Consider the following 21,384-nt stretch of genomic DNA (forward strand, 5'->3'; position numbering starts at 1 on the left):
CACAAATTCTATTACTTATACTATTACTGTGACTTAATACTAAACTTCACCTGAATGTTTTTAAAATTAAAGTGTGTATTTTAAGAGAGCAACTGTTGAACAAAGCAAGAGGAAAGAGACAGAGGCAGATAGAGAAGTGTGATAGTTGATCTTTAAACATTTCACCCTGAGTTTTAACCTGCTCTTTCATCCTGTCCAATGCCATCTCCCTGTTGTCAAATAATAAAACAATGACTATATGAAAATTTGTATTTTTTTGTTTTAACACTGAGTTAATTGCCAGGCAGAGAACACATACCAGGTAAGAAATTCAGTGAGTCATTTTCAGAGGAGGAAAAGCAGAGATTTTTAAGAACTAAAGAGTGAAAGGGCATACTCCACAATGGTTATGGTCATTAAGAATTGAAATGCAGCTGTTTATGTAGTACTGATGAGTCCATAGGTCTGTATACAAGGCCCCTTGATCAATTTTCAGGAAAGAATTTCCAGTTAAATTCAGGTCAGGGTTACTTAAACTCATGTTCTTTAAGAAAATTAGTCTCAGAAGTGTTAAACAGAGCATTAAGTTTTGATTCTCTCCTGGGCAAGTAGTTCTGTAATTTAAAAATTTTCCTTTTCTACTATCCACCTTCTATACAGAAATTCCCTTAACAACACATAACAGTGTAGTTATCCAAGTTCTTTTTCTTCCTTTATAGAAAGTAGAATAGTGACAGAATCGCACATTTTACATAAATCAGCAGAATTAGCTTGGGTGCACATGTATGACATCTTCATTTCTGATATTATTTAGTAGAGTTATGTAACAATTAAGGTTATATATTATCAATCAAGGTTATATATTAACCAAATAGAATTTGAAATAGCAAGTTATATATTAAGCTGAGAAATGCACTTTTAAAATTGGACTTACAAAGTCTACATCAGTGCCTTTCATTTCACAAAGTCCATTATCTTTTCCCGGTTTACCCAACAGTGGACCTAAGACTTAGCTTAGGCTTGGGTGCTGCAAAGTTTTCCATTATTCACTCCAAAACTACTCCAGTCATTACATAGCCATTAAGATGATCAATTTGTATATGATCGGCTTTTAATAAAGCTATAATAAAGATATCATTAAAGATATATCAAACTTTTTTAAGGATCCCTTTGTTTTCCTCTCTTTCCTCGTGGCTCAAGTGGTAAAGAAACTGCCAGCAATGCGGAAGAACCTGGTTCAATCCTTGGGTCAAAAGATCCCCTGTAAAAGATCCCCTGGAATACCCACTCCAGTATTCTCTCCTGGAGAATTCCATGGACAAAGGAGCCTGGTGGGCTACAGTCCATGGGGTCAAAAAAGTCAGACGCAACTGAGCAACTAAGACACCCACACAGAGGGAGTGTGTGTCTGTTCTATTTTCCAGAGTCTTTGAGAATATTATTCTCTAAATTGGTGTTCCACAATTATTTTTCTCTCATGCTAATGCAGGAAGATTTGATATGACCTGTCAAAATGTGAGTGTTATCCTTTACAAACTGCACACTGGAACTTCAGCTCTTATCCTCAGCATTAGTCTTTTGTACCTGCCATGTAACAACCTATTGTGCCAGTGAGGGAACTCCCTGGCCCGGAAGTTAAATAATAACTGGGTGGTGTTTGCCTCTATTTGGTTTCAGGGAGTGAAATGAGGTCTAATAGTGTCTTGCTTAAGAAACAGAACAGTTACAACATGGGGAAAAAATCTTTCGGCTTTCTGATATTGGGGGTCCTCTTAGCAAGTTATGTTTATGAACCCCTTCCAGATAATGTTGAAGAACCATGGGAAATAATGCTGTTAAATACTTTTTTTAAAACTTCATCATATTTGGTAAGTGAAAATATTTATTAGTCAAGAAAGTCAAGTTTTCTAAGATTCTAGTTTTGTTTCATTTTGTTTTTACAAGTTCTTCATAGCCTTGGCTTCCTGTTTTCAAATTCTCCTGACTGCTATATTGCTGAGTGATCTCAAAGCAGACTGTAACAAGATGACCAAGGAGGCATTCAGGTTGTATTTCTAAAGTGATCTATTCTGCTAGCAGTAAAAATGTGTGTGTGTGCATATGTGTGTGTGACAATCTTGTTTTATTTTTTCTACTCTTGTGTGCTTTCACAACTTCATACAAAATTCAGAAGTCATATGCTTGAACTACTCTGTAGTTACCTATGACATTTAAACACTAGTAATGGTTTTGGAACACAATATATACCATAGACATGCAAGTAGGTTCTTATGGTATAGAAAAGCTGACTGTAAATGAGGTTTGTTGTTGTTGGTCAGTCACCCAGTCGTGTCTGACTCTTTGTGACCCCATGAACTGCAGCACGCAGGGCTTTTTTGTCCCTCACAAGATCCCTAAGTTTGCCCAAGTGTCTAAGGTCCATATGGTCAAGAATGATAGGTTTAGTTAGAAGCAATCAATTATCACCACTGGATTTGTTATGACTACTTATTTGGAAACCTGATCCAGTTTACTCCTCTAACCTTCTTACTGCAAAGTTAGCCTCCTCCCTCTATCTCTCTGTCCTCACTCTTTTTGTCCCTCTGTATATATAAAAGGAATCAGCAAAGATTGTTTGGTGGCAGACTGGAAACTGCTAGAGTTCTGACCAGTAGAAATCTTTAATCTCATAATATTTACAGGAATGAAAAACTCACTACTGTTTTATGTAGTCCACTCCAGTTTTTTAAAAATAATTTTAAATAAATTTTATTTTTTAAATAGTAATGTACCCATATATTTCAAAAATCAAAACAATATGAAAAAAGTGGACACTGAAATTTCCTGCTCCCATTCTTGTCTCTTTCCATTCTTTTCTCTGCCCAGGTCTTTGGAGAACACCAGTTTTATTAGCTCTTGTGATTCATCCTGGGGTTGCTTTTTACACAAGATGCTAATAATAATGAATACAGCAATAAAAACATATTTTTGTCTCCTTTTCATTCTTCCATAAGAAACAACATAACAAGTATTCTGTTGGGTTTTTTGCATTTCTCATTTAACTATATATCTTATACATCTTTCCACATCTTCACGTAAAAAGTCCCCTCATTCTTATACATAATGCAAAGGATTCAGTTGCTGCTGCTAAGTTGCTTCAGTCGTGTCTGACTCTGTGCAACCTCATAGACGGCAGCCCACCAGGCTCTGCCATCCCTGAGATTCTCCAGGCAAAAATACTGGAGTGGGTTGCCATTTCCTTCGCCAGTGCATGAAAGGGAAAAGTGAAAGTGAAGTTGCTCAGTCATGTCCGACTCTTTGAGACTCCATGGACTGTAGCCTACCAGGCTCCTCTGTCCATGGGAGTTTCCAGGCAAGAGTACTCGAGTGGGGTGCCATTGCCTTCTCCAAAAGGATTCAGTAAGTGTATAAAATATAGTTCACTTATTCAGCCCTATTGAGGTGTAAAGTTTTGTTATTTTTAGTATTTTGGTATTACAAGCAATAAAATAGTAATACCTGAAAAACTTTTGGAGATTGCATTTTGTCTATGATAAATCCATGAAGTGGGATTGCTGAGCCAATTGGAATTTTGCTAATTATTGCAAAGTCATTCTGTAATATTTTCCACTCCAACCAGCAAGGCATGAGAATATCCATATTCTCTCAGTTCTCAACAAAAATATATTGTAATTTTTCTTGATTTTTTAATCAAATAAATAGTGAATTATATTCTAGTACAATTTTATTTTGTGTTTCTCTTAGATTCTGCCTAAGAAGCTCAGGAAGCAGAAACTTTGTTTCCCACAGATAGTCCTTTAAGCTGATTCATACTGCTACTATTGTGAGACAAGTCTGGGAGTGCTCCAGCAAGGCTAAGGAAATAACAAATTTCTTCCTCTTTGTAACTACCAGCTTTGTTTCAGTGTCTATATGTGCACTAGTGTTCATGATAACGGCTGACATGTGTACTCCGTTATGGAAGCAAAATAGTAGTCTAGCCCCAGTTTGTGTGTATCAAGTAGAGCTGGCTAAATAATTTTTCGAGCCTGGTGCAAAACAAAAACTCGAGAACCCTTGTTCAAAAGGCAGGGACAAAAATGCATAAAGATATTTAATCATAAAGCTTTTCCTTTAAAAACATTTTTTACTCATGATATATAATATATGTGAGCTTCCCAGGTGGCACAATGGTAAAGAATCTACCTGCCGATGCAGGAGATGCTAAAGTCAAGGGTTCGATTCATGGGTTGAGAAGATCCCCTGAAGTAGGAAATGGAAACCACTTCAGTATTCTTACTTGGAAAATCCCATGGACAGAGGAGCCTAGTGGGCTACAGTTGAGGGGTTGCAAATATCAGACATAACTGATCACACACACACAATGTTGATCTAGGTATGTTTGGGCTTCCCGGGTTGTTCAGCGGTAGAGAATCTGCCTGCCAGTGCAGGAGATGCAGGTTTGATCCCTGGGTTGGGAAGATTCCCTGGAGGAGGAAATGTCAACCTACTCCAGTACTGTTGCCTGGGAAATCCCATGGACAGAGGAGCCTGGCAGATTACAGTCCATAGGCTCACAAAAAGTCAAGCATGACTTAGCAACTAAATGGCAGCAACAAATAATACAGGTAATAGTGAATACATGAGCAACATATACAAATTACAAAAATATGTATGTAGTTTATGTGTTACAATGAATAATAATAACTTATTAATGTAATGCTTTTGATTTATCAAATCTTTTCTCATTTTTCTATAAAGTTATTCATCAGGTCAACAAGATCTATACTTTTAGCAACTTCACTTTCAGAACGTGAAACCAATTTCTTATGGCAAACACAAGATCACATTAATTTTTAATAATCTGTATATTTTAGATATTAACCCTTATCAGTTATATCATTTATATAACATCTGCTCCCATTCAGTAGACAGACTTTTCATTTTGTTGATAGTTTCCTTCACTGTACAAAAGCTTTTTAATTTGATGTAGTCCCATTTGTTTAGTTTTGCTTTTGTTTCCCTTGTCTGAAGAGACATTTCCAAAAAATTATTGCAGGGACTGATGTCAGAGAGCATACTGCCTATTTTTTAAAGAGTTTTATTGATTCAGTCTTACATTTATGTCTTTAATATATTTTGAGTATATTTTTTAAATGATGTGAGAATGTAGTCTTGTTTAATTTTTAGCATTCAGCTGTCCAATTTTCCCAACACCATTTATTGAAGAGGCTGTCTTTTCCCCCATTGTATATTCTTGCCCTTTGTCATAGATTAATTGCCCATATAAGTGTGAGTTTATTTCTGGTCTTGAGATTCTAATCCATTGATGTCTGGATCTGTTTTTTTCTGGTATCACAATTCTAATCCATTGATATATGGTTTTGTTTTTTTCCAGTATAGTCCTTATTTGATCAATATAGCTTAGTAGTATACTTTGAAATCAGAGAGCATGATACCTCCAACATTGTTCTTTTTTATCAGAATTGTTTGGGTTATTCAGAATCTTTTGTATTTCCATGCAATTTTAGAGTTCTTTATTCTAGTTCTATGAAACATGCCATTGGTATTTTGACAGAGATTGCTTTGACTCTGTAGAGTGCCTTGGGGAGTATGGTCATTTTAACAGTAACAATATCAATTCTTCTAATTCATAAAGCATCATATATCTGTCTGTGTCATCTTCAATTTCCTTCCACATGTTTTACAGTTTTCCAAGTCCTGGTCCCATTCTGCCCTATACTGCACAGTCCCTGGGTGGCCAGTCCAGTTGATCTGAGCACACACTAACTGCTGCCTACAGTGTCTATGGGTCTGAGCATTTAAAATTGCTTCCTTTCATTTATTTCTGATATTGGTAAACTGCAACTTCTCTTTTTTTCTGATTATTCTGACTGGACGCTGATCAATTTTATGGGATTTTTTTTTTCAAGGAATAAATCTTTAATTTTCTTTATCTATTTTGATTTGATTGATTTCTAGTTGTTTTTTTTTTCCCTTTATTCTTTCCTTCATACTTTGAGTTTAATATGCTAATATAACTCTAAATGTGTAGTGGAGGAAGCTTAGATCAGACCCTTTAGACCTTTCTTCTCCTCTAATAATGCATTTAAAGCTAAGAATTTTCCTTCAGTCAATGCTTTTTCTGCACTCTACAAATTTTGATATGCTATAATTTCATTTTCAATTGCTTAAAAATATTTTTTCAATTTGTCTAGAGGTATCTTTTCCTTGGCCAATGAGTTATTTAGGAATATGTTGTTTCATTTCCAAATGTGTAGGGATTCCTCATACACTATTATGTTTCCAGTTTTTATTTTACTTATGCTATGGATTGACAACTACTCTGTATGATCTTAATTTTTTGGCTTGTTGAGATATTTTTTCCCTGAAATCTGTCATGTGGTACATCTTTGTGACATATCTTTATGCAGTTGAAAAGAATGTGTATTCTGTTTTCACTGGGTGGAATGTCCTCAATACATTAATTCTGCCGAGTTGATAGTTTTTTCAAATTTTCTATATGCTTACTTTTCCTATTTACTTTTTCTATCAATAAATGAGATAAGAATGTCAATTTCCAACTAATACTTTTGGATTTTTTTTGTTTCTGCTTTCAGTTTTTCAGTTCTCGATTCCTGCGTTATTAAGCTCTGTTGCTGTTTGCATACACATTTTAGTATTGCTGTGTCTTGGAGAACTAAGCTTTTTGTTATTATGATTCTTAATACTGTGCATATATTATAATACAGTCTTCTTATCAGGGTGGCAGGCGATTGGTTGCAGAAACCCCCTCAGAAACCAATATCAATGCTGAAGTCCCTTATACTAAATGGCACAGACCAATTAATACAGCCAATCCTCCTATCAGTGGATTTTGTATCTGTGGATTCAACCCGTGTGTGCCTGCTAAGTCACTTGTTATGTCCGATTCTGTGCAACACTATGGGCTGTAGAGTGCCAGGATCCTCTGTCCATGGGGTTCTCCAGGCAAGAATACTGGAGTGGGTTGCCATGCCCCCCTCCAGGGGATCTTCCTTATCCAAGGGATCAAACTGGCCTCTCCTATGTCTCCTGAAATGGCAGATGTGTTCTTTACCAAAAGAGCCACATGGGAAGCCTGGATTCAACCCACCAGAGATCACAACCCTAGGATGTGGAGGGCCAGTTTTATTTTGCTTTCTTAGCATAACTGTATTAAGATTTTTATTTTACCATCATTTTAATAAAATTAGGAGAAATGAAAGAATAAGCACTGTTAGTGCTTATTCCACCATTTTGTTGTATTTGCCATTCCTTTTGAATTATATATTTGAAAATTGAGTATTTTTGTTCCTTAGAGACTCAGTCATTCTAGACCTTTCATGAAAAAAATGTTGGAGTCTTTTGTCTATTGAATTGTTAGTCTATTTCTTATTGTGATCAGTTTGTTATATATTCTAAAGACTATGATTTTCACAATTGCAAGTTTATCATTTACATTGTGCTTTGACTTTTCAACAACTTTACTAGATTTTTTAAAATATTACTGTTAAATTTAACGAAACTTAATGTATCAATATGTCTTTCATAGCCTTTGGGTTTTGTTTGGTTTTTAATATCTGTGTGTTGTATATTTTACTAAATTCTTCTTAAGGACTCTTTCCTTTCATTCAGCCTCTTGGAGTCTGAAAGTATAGGACAGCAAACAACTTGTATTTCTCTATCACCACATTTTGTTTTTCTCTAGACTAAGCTTACTTAATCTGACTGAAAGGTCTTCTCTTCAGCTGATCATCCAAACTCTATTTTCCTTTTAAGCCTTAGTTAAAGTAGAAGTTAAAAACCTTTTCCTCACCTTGACATTTATTCCAAAGAATTTTTCTCATATTTATATTACAATGTCCTTTTATAACTTGTCTTTCATTTGACTGGGATTTTTTTCTTTTTCTTTCTTTTTTTTTTTTTTTTGAGGATGAATAGCTTGCCTAATTCTACTGGGCATTGACAACAGAATTATATATTTATTCCATATTAATATCTATTGGGTGAGTGTATAAGTGAGGATTAGTGTCACTTAGGTTATTCATCATACAGTAATAAAGCATCTGGGTTTGTATATGCTCTGGTGGCATAATCATTGATTTTTCTGACTCTATGACTAAGATTTTTGGGGTCATATTGAATATTTATGTACACCTCTTGGCTCAAAACATTTTTTACAGTTAGAGTATATGTGTATTTTTATTTCATTTTAGGCCCTGTTTGCTGAAATGTTGGGGCTAAACCATTTCATGAAATCAATGACACTCTTTTCAAGCTTTCAAGGTTTTCCACCAACATCAGATGAAAACATAACTGTGAGAGATACAACATTCAACGATATTCCTGTCCGTATATATGTGCCCCAACAGAAGACAAAATCATTAAGAAGAGGCTTGTTTTATATTCATGGTGGTGGCTGGTGTTTGGGTAGTAATGGTAAGGGTGATACATGGGTAGGTTCATTTCATATAATGTAAATGATGATTCTCAATATTAGGAGCTACAAATTAAATATCTTGCTCCTGCTTCTGAAATTCTTTTCATGAAAGCAACGTGAATTAAGTTTTTGAAATCTCAGTCTGAATAAAATTTTATTAACATTCAGTCTTAACACATTTTTGTTACCAAAATTAAGACAGTTTCTGATCCTACCACTCACTGGCGGAACCTACAAATTTTGCAGAACGAAGATTAAGCACCGTCGCAAATAAAAACTCTTTTTGTCTTTTGAACTCATCAACATATTGCTGGAAATGTCTTATTTCTCCTTCAAGACTCAAATGATTATTTTCCAAGTTCCTAATGGCCCAATATAAATGTGAAAAAACTTTCCAATTACTTAATTAAATGTTAAGGTATAGTCAGCTTTCTTGAAATCATCTCCTGCTTAACAGTATAAGACTAAATAATGGATTGTATTTTCTCTTTTTTTTCTTGAAGAACATTTCTGTCCTTTCCCAGATCAAGTTGTACTCCAGAAAAACAGTTTAGTTTTTGTGTTGAAAGAAGACATTTAGTACCTTTTTTCATGTATGTTATCACAATGGACAGGACTGTGGATTGAAAGTAGGAAGACTGTGTTCAAGGCCCAGGGTCCAATGTACTGAGAGTATGGTTGGCAAGGGTAAGACATGCCACTGTGCTCTGCTGAAAACTTTGGCAAATAAAAAGGGAAACTGATCAGGGGCAAGTGAAAGGATCACCAGACTTAATGATTCACATTCTATTAACATATGAATATGTAAACTGATCAACAGGAAGCTAAGTATTAGACTTTTTTCTTTAGGTAGTATTTTAAGATAAAGGGAAGAAATGTAAAGTTATCACAGTAAACTTTATTCTTGACAGTATCATTTTTCAATTCTTATAGTAGTCCAGTATTTTTTTTCTTTTATTTCAGATTATTATACCTATGACCTTCTGTCAAGATGGACAGCAGACAGACTTGATGCAGTTGTCATATCAACCAAGTAAGAGCTGTGTTATTTGATTTTAGGCCATATGCCTTACATATTAACATACACTCAACTATGTAGAGTGTCTTATTATGGCAAAAATTAATCTGTGCCTCTGATGACATTGACTATGGACAGAGAAACCTAATGTCAGAAGTTGTCCAGTCCAGCAGTGGAGAGAAAAGGCATACACCATATTTGAAGAAGGAATAGAGACCAGAAAGGCAAGATGCTGTTCAAGTGAAGTTAGCCAACAGTATCACATAGATCTAACTACTACCTCTGGATCTTTCCCTGTAATTAGCAGGATATTAAGGAAAATCTGGAGCCAGAGGATTGGGACTGAATGTCAGCTCTGCACATTGGTAACTGTGTGATATTCTAAAGGATACTAAACTCTAAGTGTTAGTGATTTGCATATCTCATCATTGACATGGGGACTACGTGTTATAATACATGTGACAGTGCTTAGAAAGGTGCCTAGAAGTTAGTAATCCATTGATATTACCCATATTTACCATGAAAGTCAGACAAACCCTATCTCAAAGTCCATTCTAATACACACTTTAAAAAGAGTTGGAAAAAGTTTAAATTTTCTATAGAACACACGCTCTGTAAGAAGCTTCTTAAACATAAACTTCAGAAAATTCAGTTAATGGACTAATGGAATAATTATCATGTTAAACTGATATATTTTGATAAAATAACAGTAATTCTAGAGAAACAAGTGATAATAATGACATATTTTTTGGAAAAAAAAAGAACATTTACAAAAAATAATCATTGTGCAAATATTTTTTTCTGAGAATGGTGGCAGCTAGTAAGTTTTTCCCCAAGACTGAACCAAATTTAACAATTGGACTTTACTTTTTGATTACAAAAATGGCAATATTTAGAGATTCCAAGTCAAATTTTATGATTAGGAAAAACATGTTTCCAACAAATATGTTGGTAAAAGCAAAATTTTACTTTTGATTTTGGATCAAGAGTCCAGGAAAATCAACGGTTATAGCACAGAGAACTCTGCTCAATATTCTGTTATAAACTATATGGGAAAGGAATCTAAAAGAGAATGGATATATGTATATGTATAATGGACTCAGTTTGCTGTACACTTGAAACTAACACAATGTTAATCAAATATAAGCCAATATAAAGTAAAAATTAAATAAAATTTGTTAAATGACAAGAAAATCAGTGATTAAGAAAGCATTGTTTTCCTATCTACAGCTACAGACTAGCCCCAAAGTACCATTTTCCAGTTCAATTTGAAGATGTGTACACTGCATTAAAATGGTTTTTAAACCCCCCAATTCTTGAAAGCTATGGTGTAGATCCTGGAAGAATCGGTATCTCTGGAGACAGTGCTGGAGGGAATTTAGCTGCAGCAGTGGCACAGCAGGTAAGATGCTCAACATTTTCACTTATTGTATTTTCTTTATCTTTCATTTACTAACTTTTGACTCATACATCAAGATTATAAATATAATTTGTCACTAATTTTATTTTATTTATTTAGGGAACATTGAGAAGAATGATTTCATACTTCTTTATATATAAAACGTTGAAACAATTTCCTATATAGTCCATAGGCATTTTTAATGAGAGAAAAATCAATAAAGGGTAACAATAAGTATAATTAAGAAATCAGAATATTTATGAAATCTAAGTATATTCATGACATATGTTCAGAATACTGTATATTATAATATACTTTAATATGTGTATATATGCTTACCAGAAAGAAATATAGGTCATCACTGAGAGAAGTCACCATGATCCTAGGTTCCAATTTATTCCTAAAACTGACTTTTTTTTTTCCGGTAATCAGCAGAGAGTTAAAGGTAAGCAGATATACAAAGAGGAAAATAAAAACAAGTTAACAGGAAAAAGATATCACCCAAATTCAGATATTGTAATTGTTAGAAAAATGTTTTAGTAGAATCTGTTTAAAAAAAATAAAAGTGTATTTTAAATTTGGAAATATGCTCATGAAAGAAGCTATAAATGCTAATATAAGATATTTCAAAAACAAATAAAATTTCAATAAATAAAAACATTACCCATCAAAATTAAGCTTTCAATGTAGTTATTTTAAGATTTTAAACTTTTTGAGCAGTTTTCACTTCAGTTCAGTCACTCAGTCGTGTCCGACTCCTTGTGACCCCATGAACCGCAGCACGCCAGGCCTCCCTGTCCATCACCAAATCCTGGAGTTTATGCAAACCCATGTCCATCGAGTTGGTGATGCCACCTGACCATCTCATCCTGTGTCATCCCTTTCTCCTCCTGCCCTCAATCCTTGCCAGCATCAGGGTCTTTTCAAATGAGTCAGCTCTTCGCATCAGGTGGCCAAAGTATTGGAGTTTCAGCTTCAATATCAGTCCTTCCAATGAACACCCAGGACTGATCTCTAGGATGGACTGGTTGGATCTTCTTGCAATCCAAGGGACTTTCAAGAGTCTTCTCCAACACCACAGTTCAAAAGCATCAATTCTTTGGTGCTCAGCTTTCTTTATAGTCCAGCTCTCACATCCATACACAACCACTGGAAAACCATAGCCTTGACTAGACGGATCTATGTTGACAAAGTAATGTCTCTGCTTTTTAATATGCTGTCTAGGTTGGTCTTAACAATCCTTCCAAGGAATAAGCGTCTTTTAATTTCATTGCTGCAATCACCATCTGCAGTGATTCTGGAGCCCAGAAAAATAAAGTCAGCCACTGTTTCCACTGTTTCCCTATTTGCCATGAAGTGATGGGACTGGATGCCATGATCGTAGTTTTCTGAATGTTGAGCTTTAAGCCAACATTTTCACTCTCTTTCACTTTCATCAAGATGCTCTTTTGTTCTTCTTCACTTTCTCCCATAAGGGTGGTGTCATCTGCATATCTGAGGTTATTGATATTTCTCCCAGCAATCTTGATTCCAGCTTGTGCTTCTTCCAGCCTAGTGTTTCTCATGATGTACTCTGCATAGAAGTTAAATAAACAGAGTGACAATATACAGCCTTGATGTACTCCTTTTCCTATTGGGAACCAGGATGTTGTTCCATGTCCAGTTCTAACTGTTTCTTCCTGACCTGCATACAGGTTTCTCAAGAGGCAGGTCAGGTGGTCTGATATGCTCATCTCTTTCAGAATTTTACACAGTTTATTGCGATCCACACGGTAAAAGGCTTTGGCGCAGTCAATAAAGCAGAAATAGATGTTTTTCTGGAACTCTCTTGCTTTTTCGATGATCCAGTGGATGTTGGCAATTTGATCTCTGGTTCCTCTGCCTTTTCTAAAACCAGCTTGAACATCTGGAAGTTCACGGTTCACGTAACTGAAGCCTGGCTTGGAGAATTTTAAGCATTACTGAAAGATGAAGTGAGATGAGTGCAATTGTGCGGTAGTTTGAGCATTCTTTGGCATTGCCTTTCTTTGGGATTGGATTGAAAATTGACCTTTTCCAGTCCTGTGGCCACTGCTGAGTTTTCCATATTTGCTGGCATGTTGAGTGCAGCACTTTCATAGCGTTATTTTTCAGGATTTGAAATAGCTCAACTGGAATTCCATCACCTCCACTAGCTTCGTTCGTAGTGATGCTTCCTTCGTAGTGATGCTTCCTAAGGCCCACTTGACTTCACATTCCAGGATGTCTGGCTCTAGGTGAGTGATCACACCATCGTGATTATCTGAGTCGTGAAGATCGTTTTTGTACAGTTCTTCTGTGTATTCTTGCCACCTCTTCTTAATATCTTCTGCTTCTGTTAGGTCCCTACTATTTCTGTCCTTTATTGAGCCCATCTTTGCATGAAATGTTCCTTGGTATCTCTAATTTTCTTGAAGATATCTCTAGTCTTTCCCATTCTATTGTTTTCCTCTATTTCTTTGCATTGATTCCTGAGGAAGTCTTTCTTATCTCTCCTTGCTATTCTTTGGAATTCTGCATTTGAATGGGTATATCTTTCCTTTTCTCTTTTGCTTTTCGCTTCCCTTCTTTTCACAGCAATTTGTAAGGCCTCCTCAGACAGCCATTTTGCTTTCTTGCATTTCTTTTTGTTGAGCTGGTCTTGATTCCTTTCTCCTGTAGAATGTCACGAACCTCTATCCATAGTTCATCAGGCACTCTGTCTATCAGATCTGCTCCCTGAAATCTATTTTTCACTTCCACTGTATAGTCAAAAGGGATTTGATTTGGGTCATACCTGAATGGTCTAGTGGTTTTCTCCACTTTCTTCAATTTCAGTCTGAATCTGGCAATAAGGAGTTCATGATCTGAGCCACAGTCAGCTCCCGGCCTTGTTTTTGCTGACTATATAGAGCTTCTCCATTTTTGGCTGCAAAGAATGTAATCAATCTGATTTCCTTGTCGACCATCTGGTGATGTCCATGTGTAGAGTCTTCTCTTGTGTTGTTGGAAGAGCGTGTTTGCTATTACCAGTACATTCTCTTGGCAGAACTCTATTAGCCTTTGCCCTGCTTCATTCTATACTCCAAGGCCAAATTTGCCTGTTACTCCAGATGTTTCATGACTTCCTACTTTTGCATTCCAGTCCCCTATAATGAAAAGGAAATCTTTTTTTGGGGTGTTAGTTCTAGAAATTCTTGTAGGTCTTCATAGTACTGTTCAACTTCAGCTTCTTCAGCATCACTGGTCAGGGCATAGACTTGGATTACTGTGATATTGAATGGTTTGCCTTGGAAATGAATAGAGATCATTCTGTCGTTTTTGAGATTTCATCCAAGTACTGCATTTTCGACTGTTTTGTTGACTATGAGCAGTTTTAGATTCATATCAAAATTGAGAAGACGATGAGAAATTTACAGTCTACCCTCTGCCACACATTCATAGACTTCGTTATCAACAACCCCACCCAGAGTAGTATATTTGTTACAGTTAATCAACTTGTTTCTACACTTTATAATCCTCCAATGTCCATAGTTTATTTTAGGGTTCACTCTAGGTTTTACTATGTAGTAGTGTTAGTATATTGACTGAAGTACAGCAATATAGAAAATTGGAAGAGAGATCAGAAAATTGTTTGTAATATTGAACAGAGAGATTAAAAGGTAGTAAATACAAAATAATGAGAAGTCATTAAATATATGGCAAAAAGACTAATATGAATATATCCTTCTAATCTGGGGACAAAATGAGGACTTTTTTAAGAAATAAAATTCCAGAAATTTCACCACCCAACATACTCTCCCTTTGGATTTTAAAAATGATTATTTCAGTCAGAAGAAAATTAACCACAGTTGGAGGATCAAAAAAGTAGGAAAAAATAAAGAGAAGGAAAAAAGGTAAATATATTCACAAACTAAAATGAAAATGAACATGACTCTATGAAACAATAATAATTGTGTCCTATGATGTAAAAATAGAAATAAATTAATATGCAAAATAACAATAACCCATGCATAGAAGGGCTAATTAGAATATCAAAATATTCCAATAACTTTCTATTCTGTAAGAAGGTAATAAAGATATGATTAGTATTAGACATTGATAAAGTAATGAATTTTATGTTTATCCTTAGTGTACATATAAAAAATTTTATAAAGATGTACCAATAAAATGATATCACAGGAAAATTGAATAATAAAAAGTATTTCAAAGAATACAAAAGGGAGAAAGTATAATAGAATGCTGCTGCTGCTGCTAAGTTGCTTCAGTCGTGTCCGACTCTGTGCGACCACATAGACGGCAGCCCACCAGGCTCCGCCATCCCTGGGATTCTCCAGGCAAGAATACTGGAGTGGGTTGCCATTTCCTTCTCCAATGCATGAAAGGGAAAAGTGAAAGTGAAGTCACTCAGTCGTGTCTGACTCTTAGCGACCCCATGGACTTCAGCCTACCAGGCTTCTCCGTCCATGGGATTTTCCAGGCAAGAGTACTGGAGTGGGGTGCCATTGCCTTCTCCGATAATAGAATAGATGAGATAAATAGAATGCAAAATAGTACATAAATTATAAATTTAAACCAAAAATATTAATAAATGTTTTGACGTAGATGTACTAAAAATTCTGGTAGAATACAAAAAATGGAAACAATAAAAGTTTTAAATTCCAACAGAAGTTGTATGAATAGGATGCTTTAAAACTTAGATATATAGGTAGATGCAAGAAAAAACATAGTAAAAGACATGTCAAGCAAATATTTATCAGTATAATTATTTTATAATCATATTAAATAATCTTAGAGGAAAAAAACTATTCCTAGAATTAACATGCAACACTCCTAACTATAATTCCATTTACTGGAAGATGAAAAAAAGGCCCACATCCATTTACATGCAATTAATAACAGTCTGAAAACAGAGCAAAGCTGATAGGAAATAAAGGAAAAATAAACAAATTAATAACAAAATTGGAAGAATTTTATGAATCTCTTTCAGTAATAGAATAGCATGGCTGATAAATTTAAAGTATGAACATACAACAATAAAGAGCACAATGTATATTTCTTTGAAACACACAAAGTATTTTTCTTAATCAGGCACATATGCAGGGTTATAAACCAAGTCTCAAACAATTCAAAGAACTGAAATCAAATAGACCCCTGCTATTCATAGCATAGTACGTGGGCTAGCAGTATCAGCAGCATCTGGGCACTTATTGGAGATAAAGCATCATTGGTCTTACCACAGATGTCTTGAATAACACTATGCATATATACCAAGAATTCCAAGTGATTCCAAGTATGCACAATACAATTTGAGAAATCAAATTATTTTGATTGTATCTCTGTCCACAGTTAGCATAATGCTTTGAACTACTAATAAAATATCAAGAGAAAACTCTCTATGTTTTGAAAGTAAGATGCTCACTCCTGATTAATCCAAGTGTGAAAGAAGAAATTATAATGAAAATATTTGACCTGCATTATAACAGATATGCATTATACTGTACAAAAATACAGGTATATCAACATCCAGAGGAAAATATACAGCCTTAACTAAATATAAAAAAATTGCTAAAATTAACAGGTCAGTATCCATTTCATGAAATTAAAAAAAGAAAAGAATGCCTAAAAAGTAGAAACAAAGACAAAATAAAAAGGGATAAGAGATAGATGAGAGCATAAAAATGAAATTAAAAAAAAACACAATAAGATCAGCAAAGTCAACAGAAATAGTTTCTTGAAAAAAAAATACAGTTGATTAGTCTGGGTGAGACAGACCAAGAAAAAATGATTAGAATCTTAATAAGCCGATATAAGGAAGAAAAGGAGACTATAGCTACATATCTTACAGATATTAAAAATACAATAGTATACTTTAAACACTTTTACTACCATGCATTCAAATTTACATGAAAAAGAAATATTCATCATAAAAAGGACTGACTCTAGGGGAAATATGAAACAAGGATTATATTATTATCATGAAATAAACTGAATGGTCATTTTTATATTTTTACATACACACACTCCAGGATTAAACAGTTTTAAACACAAACTCTAACAAGTATTTTTAATAGAAATATCTACTTCTAAAAGCAAATTCCAAAAGTTGCAAAAGTTGCATTTTGAGAGGTTGAAGTATCTTGATTTGTAACCTGACAAGGTCAATTTGAGAAGGAAAAATGATAAACATCTACATTTATAAACACAGATGCAAAATCCTGAACTAAAATACTATCAAGAAAATTAAACAATACTTTAAACAATTAGTATATCATGACTATTTTGAGTTCATTCTAGTAGATTGTGATAGGTTTAACATTGAAATACCTTTAGTACAATCCTCCAAATTAATAATTTAAAGAAGAAAATAATGATTATCTTAATAAAAGTAAATTGTTTAAAGATAATATCCAGCATCTTTAAATAGGAAAAAATTAGGAAACAGTGAATAGAAAAGAATATCCTTAATTTGAAAAAGTATGCATACAAAATCACTTAGAAGAAACATCATATTTAATAGGTAGTTCTTAAAAGTTTTCTCTTGAAAATTGGATACACACTACCTGTATCCAATTGTACCTGAAATCCTGGCCAGTGCTCTGAACGATAAGCAAGCGATACTATTTTTCGGTGGGCTAATCATTTTGAGTCTTCCTGAGTATGTCAGTGCTTCAGGCATATACAATATAAAGTTGGTTCTGAAAATTTTAACTTATCAAACGTAATTATTCTGTAAACTGGATACATATTTTGAGACTGATAAAATGATCATTTTGTTCCGGTAACAGAAGCACATTGCAGGAAAATTAGCTTTGAAGAAAAATATAGAATTCTACTGTTTCTGGAAGAAACAGCATATATTTCTGGAAGAAACAGGACTATATTTAGAAAAGCACAGTAATTCAAATATTATTTAAACTATTAAGTTTAAATATTAAATTTGAGTAATAAGTTAAAATATCAAATAAGTTCAAATATTAAAAACTTAATAGTTCTGTATAATTTAAACTTATCCAGAATCAAGCATCTCTTTAAAACTCAAGCTATCTCCTTCCCATCTCAATGCTTGCTAACATATTTAGATATTTAAAATAATTCTAATAATAGAAAAATATGTTAATCACTCAGTCATGTCTGACTCTTTGTGACTCCATGGACTGTAGCCTGCCAGGCTCCTCTGTCCCTGGAATTTTCCAGGCAAGAATACTGGAGTGGATAGCCATTCCCTTCTCCAGGGGATTTTCCCTATCCAGGGTTTGAATCCAGGTCTCCGGCACTGCAGGTGGATTCCTTACCATCTGAGCCACCAGGGAAGCTCAATAATAGAAAAAAGAAGATCAAGTACATGAGTATAAACTTATGGAACCTCAGATTATAAATCCAGGTTCCATAAATATGAAATTACATTTAGTAAAAGATCCTCTTTAAAAAAAAATGATTCTCTTGCACAGTCTATGAGGAGGATATGAATTAATTTTGCTTTGAAAATTAAACCATATTACATTTATGAACATCTAATATACAGGGCGGAGAAGCCAATGGCACCCCACTCCAGTACTCTTGCCTGGAAAATCCCATGGATGGAGGAGCCTGGTAGGCTGCAGTCCATGGGGTCGCTACGAGTCCGACATGACTGAGTGACTTCACTTTCACTTTTCACTTTTATGCATTGGAGAAGGAAATGGCAACCCACTCCAGTGTTCTTGCCGGGAGAATCCCAGGGACGGGGGAGCCTGGTGGGCTGCCGTCTGTGGGGTCGCACAAAGTTGGACACGACTGAAGGGACTTAGCAGCAGCAGCAGCAGCAGCAATATTCAGGGAGGCCTGGAGTGCAGCGGTTCATGGGGTTGCAAAGAGTCAGACACGACTGAGCACTGAACCGAACTGAACTGAATACTAAAATTTACTTGATATTAAGATTTTCATTTTTTATCAAAATGTGTTATTGAATTGTATTTTTAAAGAACCTTAATAATATATTATTTTAACATTGTGGTTAATTTTTTCATTAAAAGAACTTATTAAAACAATATAATTTTTTTCAGCTCTTAGAAGATCCAGATGTCAAGATCAAGCTCAAGGTTCAATCTTTAATATATCCTGCCCTTCAGAATTTTGATTTTGATTTACCATCATATCAAGAAAATGCACACTATTCAGTTCTGTCAAAATCACTCATGGTCAGATTCTGGAGTGAATATTTTACTACAGATAGATCACTTAGGAAAGCAATGCTTTCCAACCAACACATTCCTCTGGAATCAAGCCATCTGTTCAAATTTGTTAACTGGAGTTCTTTGCTCCCTGAGAAGTTTAAGAAAGGCCACATTTATAAGACTCCAACTCATGGTAGTTCAGAGCTGGCTAAAAGATATCCAGGGATTCTAGATGTGAAAGCTTCACCATTGCTAGCTGATGACAGCAAGTTGCGTGGTTTACCCCTGACCTATGTTGTCACTTGTCAATATGATGTCTTAAGAGATGATGGACTCATGTATGTTACTCGACTTCAGAATTCTGGAGTTCGAGTGGTCCATAACCACATAGAGGGTGCATTCCATGGAACACTTTCTTTTCTTTTTACTAAAGTTGGTTCTAGAGCAGCCAATCAGTATATTAGTTGGCTACATGAAAACCTGTAGTAAAAATCTGATCAATATAGAAAAAGATAAGCCCCAGAATTTCAGGAAAAAAGGACAAACACTGAGAGTATTCACATTAGGAATATGTGTTTTATAGACTACAGTCTTTCTAAATCTGCATGTATGTAATTGTTGTTATTGTCAATGAATGATTTTTATACATTAGTCTCAGAGTAATTCACTCACTTTTGTTTCTCAGAGTATATTAGATTTTATTTTTCACTTTTAGCTATCATTTTCAAACATCTAGTTTTCTTACATTCCTTTCATTTTACTTGCTTGATAAATTATTTCAGTTAGAAGAAATGTCTACTTGTTTAATACCAAGTATTTACTCTGCATGGTTTCAGGTCCTTGAATAAGATCCATTTATTGCTGGCATGAATGAAGTTGTTATTCTTTCTATGTATTTTTGTCCCAGTTCTATATCAACTGTCCACCATTGTAAAATTTATTTTCTAATGCACAACTCAACTCCTTAGTCAAGGAAAACAAAATATAAATAATTATATACTAAAGATATCTCAGTCTCTTGATATTTTGATGAGAGGTGCTGACAGATTATTTTAGCCAGACAAAAGCAACGTTTACTTTTGGATAATCTGAATCCTTGAAACTGGCAAGGAGTCAGTTAGGAAAATAGTTCCAAATATGAATGGCTGAGCAGTAATAGGAGAAGCACAATGAAACAAAAATGTATATGTGTGTGCATATATGTTTGCACATATGCTCATATACCAATGTATTTAATCTACATCTACCTATATATATATATATATCTGTATATATACACACATACATTTATACATCTCCTCATACATATACCAAACCACACTATAGCATTATAAATTTAAAAATAGTTTTGGGAAAATAAATTATTGAGTAGTGAGATAGGTAAGTTTGAAAATGTTTTCAATGAAATAAATTTATTTTTGAAAATTGCATATGTGCCTCTAAATAGAGATTTTATGAAACATAATGAATTCAATTATTTGAAAAAAGTGTTTTAAATATCTTTTGTTGAATACTTCTGTTACTGGTGTTTGTCATTATCCTCTGTGTACCTCAAAGTATTCTGCAGTGGAAAACTTTATCAAATACAGTCCAGTGTTCGAGTTCAGTATACTAAAAAATATTTTCTTCACTGAATTAGTGTATTTAAAATAAAACAAGCAAAAACACTGCTGAACAAGTGAACGGATATGAATTAGACAAGAACAGAAGTCCAGAAACAATTCATGTATCATCATGTTATTTTCTTAAATTTATACCTGATTTTTTTCATATTTAAACCCTGTTCAAAGTTACAATATTTTCTTGTAATTTTCATTTTCTAGTTGTTGACATCAAGAATATAGAAGCCAGTTGCTTTTATATATTGACCTTGTATCCTAAGCCCTTGTTTAATTCACTTAGTAGTTCTGAAAGCTCTACACTAAATGATTTATGATTTTCTATGTAGATAATTGTTTCAACTGTGAATAAGAGTTTTATCAATAATTATTAATTAACAGTCTGCATGCCTTTTATGTCTCTTTCTGGTCATATTGCTCTGTCTAGGATCTCCAGTAAAGTGTTAGGGAAAGAAAGAGTGGCAAGAATGGATACTCTTGTGTTTTTTTCCAGTGTTCAGATTTTAATTATTTGATATTAAGTGTATTATCTAACAGCTTGATATTAGGTCTGCATTTTGGAGTTGCTTTTTACCAAATGCGTTTATTCTCTTCTCCTTCAAGTTTGCTTGTTGAATTTGGGACAAGAAAATAATTGTTGAATTTGTCTAATATAGTTGCTACACAAATTGAAATAGTTACATGCTATTTTCTCTGTATTCAATTTATCTGGTTGTTTAATCTACAAGGTCAATCAATTTTTGTACTCCAGAGATGAATTCCACAAAGACATACAA

General features: G+C 34.3%; 1 protein-coding gene and 1 long non-coding RNA gene across 2 annotated transcripts in view; one reads left to right on the top strand and one right to left on the bottom strand.

Annotated features, from left to right (window-relative positions):
• LOC145538467 (uncharacterized) overlaps nucleotides 1-21,384 on the bottom strand; it is a 153,496-nt gene that overhangs the window by 51,261 nt on the left and 80,851 nt on the right. The gene's annotated exons all lie outside the window — the stretch shown is intronic.
• Nucleotides 1,710-19,475, top strand: LOC145538463 (arylacetamide deacetylase). The gene is made up of 5 exons (XM_081570520.1): nucleotides 1,710-1,847; nucleotides 8,196-8,418; nucleotides 9,383-9,452; nucleotides 10,668-10,839; nucleotides 18,879-19,475. Exons 1-5 carry the CDS (start codon nucleotides 1,710-1,712, stop codon nucleotides 19,473-19,475), a joined length of 1,200 nt encoding a protein of 399 aa, XP_081426646.1.

The sequence above is a fragment of the Giraffa tippelskirchi genome, chromosome 2 (genome assembly GCF_054371585.1).
Source record: "Giraffa tippelskirchi isolate mGirTip1 chromosome 2, T2T-mGirTip1v1.2.pri, whole genome shotgun sequence".
NCBI classification, from domain to species: domain Eukaryota; kingdom Metazoa; phylum Chordata; class Mammalia; order Artiodactyla; family Giraffidae; genus Giraffa; species Giraffa tippelskirchi.

Coding starts and splice junctions, on each gene's coding strand:
- LOC145538463 (XM_081570520.1), top strand. CDS start 1,710: ATGGGGAAAAAATCTTTCGGCTTTCTGATATTGGGGGTCCTCTTAGCA. Junction 1,848..8,195: donor TTAAAACTTCATCATATTTG/GTAAGTGAAAAT, acceptor ATTTCATTTTAG/GCCCTGTTTGCTGAAATGTT. Junction 8,419..9,382: donor CTGGTGTTTGGGTAGTAATG/GTAAGGGTGATA, acceptor CTTTTATTTCAG/ATTATTATACCTATGACCTT.